At 46.4% G+C, this 15,336-nt stretch overlaps 1 protein-coding gene across 1 annotated transcript in view; it reads left to right on the plus strand.

Annotated features, from left to right (window-relative positions):
* RELN (reelin) overlaps positions 1–15,336 on the plus strand; it is a 560,682-nt gene that overhangs the window by 351,709 nt on the left and 193,637 nt on the right. The window contains exon 11 of the mRNA XM_019543587.1: positions 5,484–5,629. Coding sequence (XP_019399132.1) covers positions 5,484–5,629 — 146 coding nt within the window. The remainder of the gene's footprint in view (positions 1–5,483; positions 5,630–15,336) is intronic.

A 15,336-nucleotide genomic window follows, 5' to 3' on the forward strand; every position in this document is an offset into this window, starting at 1 on the left:
TGGACATGCAACAAATTAAATTGAAAGCACCAAACAAACCAGCCATAAAAGATCTACATTATATAAGGAACATTTTTATGGCTGGTTTGCTATTTTATGGCACCTTAATTTGAGCACACTTGTAGCACCCTTGCCATTTATGCCATGATTGACACATTAATTGAACCATAAATGCAACATGTAGAGGAGCCTGAGAAAGTTTCCATGTAAATTTAATCATGCATCACAAGTACATACATGGCTAATTTGCTGAGCCAATAGCCAAACTATTTGTTTATCTAAGTTTCTTCAAGAGACACTGTCACACTTGCTAAACATTATTTTATACTTTAGGACAACATCCTAACAATTAAATGAGAATGAGGCTGTATATTTTTAATGTATACTTTTAATAGTTGGCTTTCATCAAGTAAGAAGTTGCAAATGACAGTTACTATTAAGTGCATACTTGGGTTTAAATTGGCAATTGAGAAATATGTAAGATCTATAAAAGATATTCAAATGTTCATATGGAACTGGAGCAGATGCCCTTTTAAGATTTGTCTGTTTAGTAGGAGACAAACAGTTCCATACAAACTTGAATAAGTAAACATTGCAATCATAGGATTCATTTTCATTCTGTATGCTTATTTTCACCATTTTGGAGCATAAGAAGCAAGAGTTTTATGGTACGTTGGACAACAGAAAAAATGACCTGAGTCTTTCCCATTTATGACATTAAGAAGGTACTGAAAATTAAGTAGCAAAATAAGTTAATTGCTTGCATCAGACCTTCAAAACTTGCCAAAAAACTATTTTAAAATACATATAAAAACATGTTACAGGTTAACAATGTAGTACCAGTTATTCTTTTCATAGAGGCATGATATATGAAGTTGTATTTCAGATAAAAGTTGCTATCAATGCATATTTTTTGTATGAAAGCCTAGTGAAAACTTTTTACTCTTTCATCTGTAGGTATATTAGGCTATCTCACATTGAAAGTGCCATTATTATTACTGTATTAAACAGGCCCATGGCTTATCAACATTTCAGCATCCCACAATTGCTTTGATCTTTATTTGGGGATAAATATATTTACAGCAGTTAGTTTATTTCAGAAGTTGAGATTTGTTTAGGTTTCTTTCTTTAAATGAAGCTGTTATTACGGATTGGATGCATTTACACATGCACTTTAATGCACATTATCCTATTTTACTGCACATTGAAGTGTCACATAAAAAAATGCTGTTAGGCTAATGCACAGTAAAATAGGCTACTGTACATTAAACGTCACTTAAAAACCATGCACATTCATTACTGTGATTAAGGCAGCCTAATGCACGTTTGTTTAGTACCTCACATTGGAGGTACTAAAATTAATGCACATTAAAATTAATGCATATTAATTTAAAAGCACCTTATTGTACATGTAAACGTGTCCACTAGGGCTGTGCGAAGCTTCGGTCACTGATTTGATTCGCCGGAGATTTGGCAGCCAAATCTCCAAATCAAATCAGGAGACACTTTAATCTCTTTGAATTAAATTGGAACTCCCCAAATCAATTTGGAGAGATTCAGAAAGATTTAGCAATTTGGATATAGCAGGGGTGGACAAAATATGGCATGCAGGCTGTATTCAGCCCACGAGGCCATTCTATCCAGCCCACAGGGCCTGAACAAATTTAGAAAATTAATATTTCTCTTTCCTTGGTTCTTGTCAAAAATGACAGGAACCGAGGGCAGTTGGTCCCCAGGGAAGCTCCCACAACAGCAGGGCCTGCCTGGCCCCACCCCCCCAGCTGGGGCTTCTGGCCTGGGACCACATGGCTTCCCTACACCAGAACTGCAGGTAAGGGGGAAGTGAAGGGGGAAGGGCGGGGTAGGACCCCAGGCAGGGAGCAAGGCGGACAAGAGAAGGAACCTGGGGAAAAGTGACCTGGTGCAGCAGGGAGCTCTGGCCATGGGGCCTGGGACTGCCTGTGCCTGCTCCAGACAACCCTGTGGGCTGCAAGCGGCTGCATCAGGGAGCGCCAGCCACAGGGCGGGGGAGGGGCCGCTTCCCCCCCATGCACAACTTTTCTCCAGGCTCCTTCCCTGCGCCTTCCTGGCATGGAGGAAAGCAGCCCTTCCCCGCCCTATGGCTGGCGCTCCTTGCTGCAGCCACTTACAGCAGGCACAGGCAGCCCCACGCGGGCTGCGAGCGGCTGCAATGTGGGGCACCGGCCATGGGGTGGACAAGGGGCCACTTTTCCCCCCATGCTGGACTCAGCACCACTTTGTAACCCAGCCCCACTGCCAGCCTGGGCCCCATGCTGCTCTGAGCTTGCCCATCGGGGCTGCATGTGGTGACAGTAGCTGCGGCCCCCCCGCTTGCTGTGCTGGGCAGTGTTTGCCACCGCCGCCTGTGGGCTGCCCAGTGTGAGCTCCAGGTGGGCAGCAGCAGCCAACACTGCCTGGCACAGCACGCGGGGAGGGCCGCAGCTGTGCCAACGGCTAAGCCCAGAGCCAGGTTACAAGCTGGTGCTCAGCACGGGGAAAAGTGGCCCCTCACTTGCCCTGTGGCCAGTGCCCCATGCAGCAGCTGCTTGCAGCCTGCATGGTGCTGCCTGTGCTTGCTCAGGACAGCCCCATGTGGGCTGCGAGCAGCTGCAGCAGGGAGCACCGGGTGGGCAAGGGACTGCTTTTCCCCACACTCAACACCAGCTCCTTCCCTGCCAGCGAGCAGGGGCTTGGGGCTGTGCACTGCCCCCTGTCTGTACTGTGGAGCTGGGGGGCACTGGGAGTGAGTAGGTGTGTGAGCCAGCAGGAGCACGGGTCCCACACCGGTGCCCCAGGGCCAGTGCCGGTGCGGCCCAGAGCAGGGTGGCAGGAGCGCAGGGTCCTGGCTGGCAGGGGTTCTATAACACTGGGCTAGCTCCGCCCTCTTCTTGCTGGTGCAGGCCAGCCCGGCTCCACAGACCCCTGCCAGCCTGTGCCCCACTTTGGGCCCCACCAGCGCTGGCCCAAAGACATGGCTCCCAAGATGGTGACCACAGGGTGGGGCTAACCATGAGACCCTCAACAGCCTGCCAAAACTGGGTAAGCGGCCCGCCACCCAAAATAATTGCCCACCCATGGGATGTAGACACAGCTTTAAATGTTTCTTCTACATACCTCAAGGTACCACATGGCGCAGGAATGCTGCGATGCTGGGGCAGATGGAGCATCTGCACAGGAGTGTGGGGGCCTCCCCAGCATACTTGGCAGCAGACCTGAAAGTGGAACAAAAGCATTTCTGGTCTGCTTCTAATTCCACCGGGGAGCACATGTCCCGTCCCCCCATCCCCTCAGCTCAGTGACTGGTCCCCCCATGGCCGATCACTGAGCCAAGGGAATGCAGGGGGGACCCCCGCGTACTTGGTGGTAGACCTGGAACTGGCCTGGATGTACTTCTGGTCCACTTCCAGGTTCATGCTCCTGTGGGTACTCCATCCACCCCAGAAGTGAAGCATTCACACACCACACCTGGTACCTCAAGGTATGTAGAAAAAACATTTAAAGCTGTGTCTATGGCCGAATCACCAATCCTCTGATCCAGCATCAAATCTTTAGATTTGAATTTGACTGAATCAAATCAGGGACAGTGATCCAAATCAATGAATCGAAACACTGCCCCCAATTGAGGCTGAATCTGAATCCAAATCAAATACAGCCCATTTTGCACACCCCTAGTGCCCACTGAGTTGCTGTCTTTCCACCATAAGTGAAGAAAAAAATCTGCATCCCCTTAGACCAAAAAATCAGAGGGCTAATTTTAGGCTTCAGGTACAGTTCCTTTTCCAGGATGTACATGCTGTATCTCTCTGATATTAGATTCTCCTATTTATGTAGCTAAGCAGGAATTAATCTGCCTTATTTTTAGTATCCAAGATTAAAAATAACAGGTAAGCTCCTTTCAATTCAATTTTTCTGTCCCAGTTAAACTGAAGGAGAGCCACTGAATTTTGTGAAGCCTTACTTCTTGTACATTGTCCTAAAAAGTCATGACAAGGAATGTACATTATGCTAAATTAATTTTTTGGCACATCCTTTTTGTCATTTAAGTTATTAAATTAGATGTCAATGCCTTGACCTTTTTAAATTCTGACTAGTTGGCCATTTTAGTCATTCACCTTTGCTGACACAGTAACCAATTTTGAAGGGTTTGAGAGAAAGGAACCAGCGACATAGATTATGCTGAAAAGGTCAATATAATTTAACATTATTATATTTCTTACTCATGGTTTGAATTGAAGTAAGAATGGAAAATTTTTGTAATGAACCAATTCTTGTTTCAATTGTCAATGTTTAATATGACCAGCACTCCCTGATCAGTGTTTAAACCAATGATGTTAATGACAGGAACTAAGTTCTTTGCTCTGTTTCAGGCCTAGTAGACCTTTTTAGAAACTGCCAGCACATATTTTGGACATTTGCATTTTAGAGATTCTTGTGCCATTTCACTGATTTACTAGAAGTGCATGAGGAAGAATATTTTAGCCACTAGCAAAATTGGAAGAGAAAACCTGTACTGTATTACCCTGAGGATTTAATTCAGGCAAATGGTAGTTTTCACAGAATCAAGGTATTTTTTCAGCAAGGAATGGAATATTAAAAATTCTGGAAGACAGACAGTCATGTGGACTCGGATTCAGGTGATCCAGGTTCAGCTCCTGCCTCTGCCAGTTTTTATGTCTCCTCGGCCAAGCCATAACCTTTTGGTGCCTCAGTTCTACATCCGGTGACAACAATATTCCCTTTCTCCCATCTGTTATTTGCTTTTGTGTTGGCAAGAAGTTCTTTGAGGCAGGAATTGTCTCTTGCCATATATTTGTACAGTGTTCAGTACAAAGCTTAATCACAGTTTAGATTATCTGTGTCACTGTCATGCAAATGAGTAAGAAAAGAATCTTAGAAAAGCAGTGCCTATATAAAATAATACTTTCAATTAAATGACTAGTCTTTTCACTAATAAACTTAAGAGGTCCAAAAGGAATGACATCATTCCATATTTATTTTTTAATCTTCATTCTGCTATTAATTGCAACATACTCCAACAACTTCACTGGCAAAAGTACAGGTATTTGTCTGAAAACATGAATCTCATAAACAGAGAAAACATCCATCACTAGATTTATACTAAAGTTATTTGTACATATGGATATGATGTTTTGTCTGAAATAGGCACAATGAAAGGCTTTAAAAAGGAAATGCAGCTGAACTATAAGCATGCAACACACACTTACAAATATCAGAAGTTAAAGAGCATAGCAATAATTACCATTAAAATTCAGTTATTGGTGGGAGTGTTTCAAGAAAAGTAAAGAAAAATTAACAGATTTTTTTTTTCTTTCAATGCAGGCATTCGTGAGTTACTAAATTATTTAATGGCTTTCTCTGAGCTATGACTGTGCATGAGCAAGACAGCTGCCATCACAATACTGGTGTAACAGCCACCTCCTGTGTGTTTCTTTGATCTATAGCATAGCTGTCAGTCAGACGGAAACGCCATTTATTTTCATGGAACTGAAGGCAGTGAATTCAATTTTGCTACAACCCGAGATGTAGATCTTTCCACTGAAGATGCCCAGGAGCAGTGGGCAGAAGAGTTTGAGAGTCAGCCTAAAGGGTGAGTGCTTGTTATGTACAATGATATAAGTAAGCATGCAAGGTTACTCCAGGGGGTAAGAGAACTTCAGCTGAGATTTCCATTTGCTCTTTGCAACATATGTATGGTGTGTCTGTTACTAAAATAAGAAGCAGTAATAAAGGTTAGTAATTTATAGGTTTTAGTGATAAGCAATTCAAGCGGGTCAGTGGGTCCAGTCTGGCTCTTGATTTTTGCCTCCAAAAATCTAAATGAAAGTCCTTCATATGAGCTACATAAGGAGAATTTAGAAACAATTGGCACTGGACTGTTTTCCATTCTGCTACACACACACATACATGCACACACATATTGTTAAAATTATACAGCTGGACACAATCAAGATCTTACACAAATTCAACCTTTCCCTTGAACAAAATATAATCTTGTTACTGTAATGCTGGACAAAAAGGTCTCTGTCCTAAGCCAAACTCCAGCTGCTGCACAACAAGATATCCTATAGAAGGACAGAAGCTCATCTGCACAGGAAGAAATCAGAGGCATATTATTGCTGCTCTGATGACTCCTATACCACCCCTTCTTTGAGTTGCTGGCACAGGGGCCAAAGCCAAGCCATTGTTCTTCCCTGGTAATCCTAGACAGTTATAACTGCCCTTTGTACCTGGTGGTGGCTGGTATGGGTTAGAATAGCCTCAGATGCAAAGAGACCATCCTGGTGAAGAGCTGTCCCTATACTAGAGAAAAGGAAAGGTTCTTTTGCACCTCCTCATCAGCTGCATCGATTGTTCTATTGCTAGAGCTGTGGATCTGGCCCATGATATGTTCTTTAAGTATATATATTAGATATACTTTAACTGTGTGTGTGCATGTGTGTGTATACACATGTATACACACCATATATACCGTATATAAGGGTGTGAACATCCAGCAATATCCACAGGACCTAATCCAATACCCATGGAAGTCAAGAAGTCAATTTGAGTCTTTTCATTGACTTCAGTGGCTTTGGATCAAGTCCTTGATTCTCTGAAGGTTGTAGAGTAGTTATTACTGGTTGAAGGTTTAGATACTTGACATATTCAGAGAGGCTTTTCAGTTTAACAGTGATGAATTTATACAAGTATATTCAACTAAGTTTTTTGAATAAGAGCCCTATGATCAAAATCTTCAAAAGGAAGGGATCTAAATTTAAGAACCCAAATCCATTTTTGGCACAAATAAATGTCTGAATTCTGAGAAGTGCTTAACCTCTCATTGACATTCCATGGCCCATTGCTCAGTCATTGAATATCATACCATATATTTATGGCAAATGGCTACAGATTGCCTGACTTCAGATTCTTTTCTTGGAATATTTTGACCTATGCATACAAGCGTATTGAACATTTACACAGAAGTATTTGAAATATACATGCACATTGGGTATTTCTATATGTAACATTAGCACTTGCAATTGTTTTCATTCCTCAGTATGAAAATAGATCCCAAAATATCTCCATGCACCAAACTATAGCCCCTTGTTTCAGATTTCCTTTCTACTACTTTTAGTGAACCTGCACTACACATTGGGTATCTACACATGTGCAGCAAACCTGCTCTGATGCTCTGTAATTACATTACAGACTTCATAGTTTCATAGTTTCTAGGGTCGGAAGGGACCTGAGTAGATCATCTAGTCCAACCCCCTGCCATGGCACAAAAGAGTACTGGGGTCAAACTACCCCAGCAAAGTGTTCATCTGACCTCCTCTTAAAAACCCCCAGGGTAGGAGCCTGCACCACTTCTCTTGAAAGTTGGTTCCAGATCCTAGCCGCACTGACCGTGAAGTAGCTCCTCCTGATATCAAGCCTAAATCTACCCTCTACCAGCTTGTGACCATTATTCCTGGTCACTCCTGGCAGTGCTTGGGGGAACAGGGACTCCCCCAATGCCTGCTGATCCCCCCAACTAGTTTATAACAGGCCACTAGATCCCCCCTCAGCTTTCTCTTGTGGAGGCTGAACAGGTTCAGGTCCCGTCGCCTCTCCTCATAGGGCCTGCCCTGCTGTCCCCTGATCATGCGAGTGGCCCTCCTCTGGACCCTCTCCATGCTGTCCACATCCCTCTTGAAGTGCAGCGTCCAGAACTGGACGCAATACTCCAACTGCAGCCTGACCAGTGCCACATAGAGGGGGAGGATCACCTCTTTGGACCTGCTTGAGATGCATCTGTGGATGTACGGTTGGCCTTCCTGACTGCCTCCCCACACTGCCGGCCCATGTTCATCTTGGAGCCAATGATGACTCCAAGATCCTTTTCCACCTCTGTACTGACAAGAGGGGAGTTCCCCAACCTGTAGGTATGGTGCCGGTTATTCCTCCCCAGGTGCATCACTTTGCACTTGTCTGTGTTGAACCCCATCCTATTCACATCCGCCTACTCTTGTAAACTGTCCAGGTCCGATTGTAGCCTGTTGCTTCCTTCTAGCGTGCCCACATCCCCCCACATCTTAGTGTCATCAGCAGATTTGAACAGGGTGCTTTTTACCCCCTCATCCAAGTCACTGATGAAGATGTTGAATAGTGCAGGCCTGAGGACTGAGCCCTACGGAACCCCACTGCCCACATCCTTTCAGGTTTAGTAGGACCCACCCACTACCACCCTCTGGTAGTCTGCTGAGGTGTGGTAATTACCACGCTTCAGCAGACTTCAGAGTTAAGTGTATCAGTATTCCTGCACTGCAAAATGGTGATATGGGTGCTTTAGTTAAATCTTGTTCAATGAACTTCAGTTAAAGTGCCCCCACCACCATTTTTCAGTACGGGGACACTGATACATGTGACACTTCAGGCGCTTTAACTAGAGTGGCTCAGGGCCACACCAATTAAAGCACCTCCCTTCCTGCCCCCCACTCCCAGAGCACATGTATAAATGCCCATGGAGACCAAAGCCCTGAGGTAATTGGGGAAATGTGTGACCTGAAGGAAGCACAAGAAGGAGAGGGCAACAGGAGAGGTATTTTCATCCTTTCTGGAAAATAGGTCAATCACCTTGTTACCTCAGGTGTCTGTACACAAATGCACACAGCCTGGAAGACTAGCAGGAAGAATTGGAAGTCCTCGTACAGTCACAGAACTGACATGTTTGGAATAACAGAGACTTGGTGGGAGAGCTCGCACAACTGGACCACTCTCATGCATGGCTATAAAGTGCTCAGGAAAGACAAGCAGGGGAGAAGAGGAGGAATTGCACTTCATGTAAAACAGCAATATGATTGCTCAGAGCTCCAGTATGAAACTGGAGATAGGCCTGTTGAAAGTCTCTGGGTTAAGGTCAGAGGGAAGAGCAACAAGGGTGATGTCACAGTGGGGGTCTGCTATAGACCACCAGACCAGGAGGATGAGGTGAATGAGGTTTTCTTTAGACAACTAGTGGAAGTTTCCTATTCACAGGCCCTAGTTCTTATGGGGGACTTCAGTCACCCTGACATACAGCAGTGCACAGGCAATCCAGAAAGTTTTGGAGAGTGTAGGGGACAACTTCCTGGTACAAGTGTTGCAGAGGCCAACTAGGGGCTATGCTGTTCTTAACCTGCTGCTCACAAACATGAAGAATTGGTTCAAAACTTAGAAGTCATTGGCAACCTGGGTAGCAGCGACCACAAGATAATTGAGTTCTGGATCCTGAGGAAAGGAAAGAAGGAGAGAAGCAGACACTGGATTTCAGAAAAGGAGATTTTGACTCCCTCAGGGAACTGATGGGAAGGATTACCCGGAAAACAAGTCTGATGCAGAAATGAGTTCAGGAGAATTGGTTGTATTTTAAAGAAATCTTACCTAGGGTTCTGGAGCAAACCATCACAATGCACAGGAAGACTAGCAAGTATGGCAGAAGATCAGCTTGGCTTAGCAGGGAACTCTTCAGTGAGTCAACACACAAAAAGGAAACTTACAAGAAGTGGAAACTTCAACAAATGACTAGGGAAGAGTATGAGTATTGCTTGGGCATGCAGAGATGAAATCAGGAAGGCCAAAGTGCAGTTCTAGTTGCAGCTAGCAAGAGATGTGAAGGGTAACAAGTAGGGGTATATGAAACGGGCCATATTCAATTCAGATTTGATCCAAATCAGGGACAGTGATTCAGTTTGTTGATTCAGATCACTGTCCCCTATCCAATTTGGTCGAATCTGAATCTGAAGATTCAATGCTGATTTGGAGAATCAGCAATTCAGCCATAGACAGCGTTAAATGTGTTTTCTACATACCTTGAGGTATCAGGCATGGCTTATAAATGCTGTGATGCTGGGGCAGATGGAGCATCCCACAGGACCATGGGGGGGCCCTCCATGCGCTCAGCAGTGAACCTGGAAGTGGCCTGGAAGTACTTCCAGGTCTACCAGGAAGCACACCGGGGGGCCCTCACCCCCCCGGCTCAGCAGTCAGCCATGGGGGGACCCTGGGTGCCCCCCCAGACCCAGGAGTAACCAGTTGCCAAGCTGGGAGGCCCCCCCCCAGTGTTCCAATTCAATTCAGAGAGATTAAAAGGTTTCCTGAGTTGATTCGGATTCAGAGATTTGGCCACCGAATTGGGTCAATCTTTGTACAACCCTAGTAACAATAAGGGTTTCTACAACAAGAGTGTCAGCAACAAAATAAGGTCTGGGAAAGTGTAGGACCCTTACTGAATGAGGGAGGCAACCTAATGACAGATGATGTGGAACAGTCTAAAGTACTCCATGATATTTTTACCTCAGTCATCATAGGCAAGATCAGCTCCCAGAACACTGCACCTTGCAGCACAGTTTGGGGAGGATATGAGCATCCAGAAGTGGCAAAAGAACAGATTTGGGACTATTTAGAAAAGCTAGACAGGTATGTCCAGATATGCATGGAAGATGGACAAGTAGCAGTGGCACACACACTCGCATGCGGCAAGTTGCCCGAGATGGGGTAGGGGAGGATGGAGCCAGCACTGGGCTGGCCCCAGCAGCCTTACTTGGAGCTCTGGGGGCCTCCCGGGGCTGCAGCCACAGCGGAGTCTAGCCAGCAGCCACAGTGCAGCTCTGGACGGCCCAGCTCCACTTTTCAGTAGCATGTACTGGCCAGGCATGCTTTGTACTGGGGTGAGGGGGAGGTTCTGTGGGGTTTTTTTTACCCCTGAATATCCAGGGGCCAAAAAGTCCATGGAAAAAAAAACCTGGTGCAGTGCACACTTGGGCAGCATGCCCTTGTAGTGTGGAGAACACCATACAGCTGCACTCATCTGGACACACCCAACATGTACAAGTCCATGTGGCACTTCTGAATGCACCAAGGTGAGGCACTTCTGGACATACCCATCATGTGCAAGTTTGGACACAATGTACCCAAGGATGCCTGGGAAATTGTTTGATGTGATTGCTGAGCCTTTGGCCATTATCTTTGAAAACCCATGGTGACTGGAGGAGGTCCTGAATGATTGGAAAGGGCAAATATAGTGCCTATCTTTAGGAGGAGGAGGAAGAAGAAGGATCCAGATAACTATTTGTCAGTCCCTGGAAAAATCATGGAGCAGGTCCTCAAGGAATCCATTTCTAAGCATTTGGAGGAGAAGAAGGTGATTAAAAACAGCACAGATTCACCAAGGGGAAGTCATGCCTGACCAACCTGATTGCCTTCTATGATGATATGACTGGCTCTGTAGATATGACATCAGTGGATGTGATATACCTTTACTTGTCTCCCACAACTTTCTTGCAAGCAAGCTAAGAAAGTTCATTTGGATGAATAGACTGTAAAGTGGATACAAAACTGGCTGAACCATTAGGCTCAACAGGTAGAAATCAGTGGCTTGATTGTTAGCCAGTATCAAATGGAGTGCCCCAGGGGTCAGTCCTGGGGCCAATTTTGTTCAGTATCCTCATCAATGACCTGGAAGATAGGCTGGAGTACACCCTGAGCAAGTTTGCAGATGACACCAAGCTGGGGGCAGTAGTACATATGCTGGAAGGTACAGCTAGGATTCAGAGACCTAGACAAATTGGAGGATTGGACCAAAAGAAATCTCATGAGGTTCAATAATGACACATGCAGTGTCCAACACTTGGGACAGAACAGTCCCATGCACCAGTACAGGCTGAGCACTGACTGACTAAGCAACAGTATTGCTGCTTAGTCAGTAATACTGACTACTGCAGTATTGCAGAAAAGGACCTGGGGATGACAGGGTGGAGACAAGCTGAATATGAGCCAACAGCATGCATTTATTGCAAAGAAGATTAATGGCGTGCTGGTTTGTATTAGTCGGAGCATTGCCACAAGATTGAGGGAAGTGATAATTCCCCTCTATTCAGCACAAGAGAGGCCACACCTAGAGTACTGTGTGCAGTTTTGGGCTCTACAGAAAGGATGTGGACAAATTGGAGAGAGTCCAGCGGAGGGTAACAAAAGTGGTTAGGGGACTGCGGCACATGTCTTCTGAGGAGAGGCTGGGTAGCAGCGACCACAAGCAGCTCATTTAGTCTGGAGAAGAGAAGACTGAGGTGATTGGGGGATTTAATAGCAGCCTTCATCTACCTGAAGGGTTGTTCCCAAGAGGATGGAGCTGGACTGTTCTCAGTCACTGGTGACAGAAAAAGGACCAATCATCTCAAAGGGGCAGCAAGGGGCATTTAGGTTAGATATTAGGATGAACTTTCACATGAGGAGGGTAATAATTGGATCAGATTAGCCTGAGAGGTGGAGGAATCTCCATCCTTGGAAGTTTTTGAGACCTGGCTGGGATAATATATCTGGGGATGGTCCTGTTTTGAGCAGGGTTTGGATTAGGTGACCTCCTGAGGTCCCTTTCAACCCTAATTTTCTCTTATTCTGGGATATATCATAATTTGGCCACATCTTATCTGAACTTTATTTTCACTAATTATGAGAAAAAACTATGTATTTTATAGAATATTAACAAAATTGATTGTGATATTGAAATTGTGAATGGACATAGCAGATTTATCTGTACTTATCCCTCTTTCTGCTCATTAAATATAGCGCACTATAATTTTCTATGACAAGTAGGTCTGTCCTTTTCTTTTCAAACACCTTTATCTCAGCGTCGCTATGCTTCTATTTCCAGATTCTCTCATAGTAACTGCTACTTATGCCATCACATACCATATTTATTCAAATGTAAGATGAGGTTTTTCCCGCAATCAGCATCGTGGGGAAAAGCCTGTCTTCCTACTTTCGCATACAGGGAAACTTTATTAAATGTATTGTCTATCTTTGAACTGCTACTAAAAGCAGTATGGCAGATCACTGTGTGTGCCTGCCACTTTAAGCCCCTGGAGCTGGCAGCCTCCAGGTGCCTAATGAGGGCAGCCATTTTAGGTTCAGGGCTGCCTATATAAACAAGGCAGTTTGACTGCTGGAGGTTAGGCAATAACACTGTCTGGTCAGAGGTTTGCTGAGTTTCATCTGGAGGTAAAGGAGGAGTTGTAGGGGTTGGTAGGAGGCTCCTGGTCCTGGATATGACCTAAAACTACACCTTGCCAGGAGTGGGTGGCCTGGTGGGGCTCCCAGTGGTGCAGGAGCCCTCAGAAAATGCCAAGCCAGTGATCCCCCTGGTGAAAGGTGGGTCAGGGCACCTTAACCTCTAGCCCTCACCTTTGGGTGGGTTGTGTTCCACTGGAGGTAGTTGTGGGGGTGTATGCCCTGAGGAGGAGAGTAGGAAGGCAGGGCCAGGTATGACTGAGGTTGCCTGAGCCCTGTGAGGGTTTGAGGCTCCAAGGAGGAGAGTTAGGGCCAGGCATGGCTACAGCCATCTGAGCCCACCTGAGGAGGGAAGCCCTGAGACTCTGAGTAAAGGGAGTGTTATGAGTGCTGAGAGCCCCCAGTGAGGGAAGAACAGGGGCTTAGCCAGAGAGAGCAAGAGCTGAATCCTGACCCCAGTAAGTTCTCCAATGCTGGAAGGCAGAGTCTGGGTCAAATATAATGCCCAAGCCCCCAGTGGGGGGGGGGGCAGTGCTGTGGAGCCCCAGTTGAGAAGGGGCAGTGCTGTGGAGTGCCAGAGAGAGGGCAGCGATCAGAAGCCCCAGGGAGAGGGGGATGTGGAGCCCAGTGAAGGAAGAATAGGGGCTCAGTCAGAGAGAGTGAGAGCTGAGTCCTGACCCCAATAAGTCCTCCACCATTGGGAGGCAGAGTGTAGGTCAAAAGTAACACCTATAGTAGCACCATGGCCTGCTGCCCAGGAGGGAGTGAGTCCCTGGTGAGACCCTGGGGTACCAGTTGTGGTGTGAGGTACCCCAGCTCCCCATGTCTGTGAAGGAGGACCCAGAGAGGGGGACCCTGGGAAAAGAGTATGGGTCATATAGTGAGGCCTGCCAGAACTTCCCCTGTCTGGCACAGGTGGGGCCAGGACCAGGAGGGTCAGAATGGCAAGGAGGCCCACTGAGAGGGATGCCCAAGAGCCAAGGGCCTGGGGACCCAACTGGCCTGGATGTGGGCTGAGGCTAGTGTGAGCCAAAGGCCCCAGTGAGGGGAACACACCTGAAGGAGAACTAATGACAGGGAGATATGTGGCCCACTATGACAGTGGCAGAGTCTGCCTGAAGGGAGGAACCCAGGTGGGGTCCTACAGCAGGATTCTAGGGCCCATTGTGTGGGACGGGTGTGTATGGAAAACATCATGATGTCATCTGCGTGGCGTAAGGGAGGAATGGAGCCACAGATAGCAGCCCCTAGCAGTGCTGCAGAAAATGGGCAGCCTCCTGCCTAATTGCATCTATTAATTAATCAATTAAGATCAAGACGTGGAGGGCAGTTAGCCCAGGAAACAGGTGGGTGGGCCACGTGGAGATTGGCCGTGGTAGGCCCCCTGTTACAAGCAGCGTGCACTTAGTAATGGAAACCAGCTATGACCTTGATTAAATGAAGCCACTACTGAGCATGACTATAAAGTGTGTGGCCCTTATTGTGCACACATGCTAATGGGAACCTACCACAAGGATAGATTAGTACAACAAAGCTAACCTATTTAACAATTTCTTTACCTCCATTTTCCAGGACAGGGACCCCCTCAGGACCCAGGGGAGGGGTACCCAGGCCAAGGGTCAGTGAGGATCTAGTCAGGAAACTTCTGGAGGGACTAGACATATTTAAATCAGCTGGTCCTGACTATCTCCACCCCAGAGTGTTGAGGGAATTATCAGAGGTCATTGTGGGACCCTTAGCATGGCTTTACGAACACTCATGGTGCTCTGGTGTGGTGCCAGTTGACTGGAAGAGGGCCCGTGTGGTTCCCATTTGCAAAAGAAGGGAGGAAGGAGGACCCAGGAAACTAGACTATTTAGTCTTACCTCAATCCTGGGTAAGCTTTTTGAGAGAATTATCCTGGTGCATGTCCACGAGGGACCAGCAGGGGAGGTTATGCTTGGGGGCAACCAACACAGGTTCATTAGAGGGAGGTCCTGTCAGACCAACCTGGTGGCTTTCTGTGACCAGGTCACAAAATCCTTAGATGCAGGGGTAGCAGTGGACGTAGTCTTTCTGGACTTTCGGAAGGCCTTCAACACTGTCTCTCACCCCGTTCTCATTAAAAAAAACTAAGGGACTGTGGTGTCAACACCTACACAGTCAAATGGGTTGCTAACTGGCTGGAGGGCCGCACCCAGAGAGTGGTAGTGGATGGGTCATTTTCAACCTGGAGGGATGTGAGCAGTGGGGTCCCCTAGGGCTTGGTCCTCAGGCACACACTGTTCAACATCTTCATCAGTGACTTGG

This window comes from Crocodylus porosus, unplaced genomic scaffold, assembly GCF_001723895.1.
Source record: "Crocodylus porosus isolate Cpor-Errol unplaced genomic scaffold, CroPor_comp1, whole genome shotgun sequence".
NCBI lineage: Eukaryota > Metazoa > Chordata > Crocodylia > Crocodylidae > Crocodylus > Crocodylus porosus.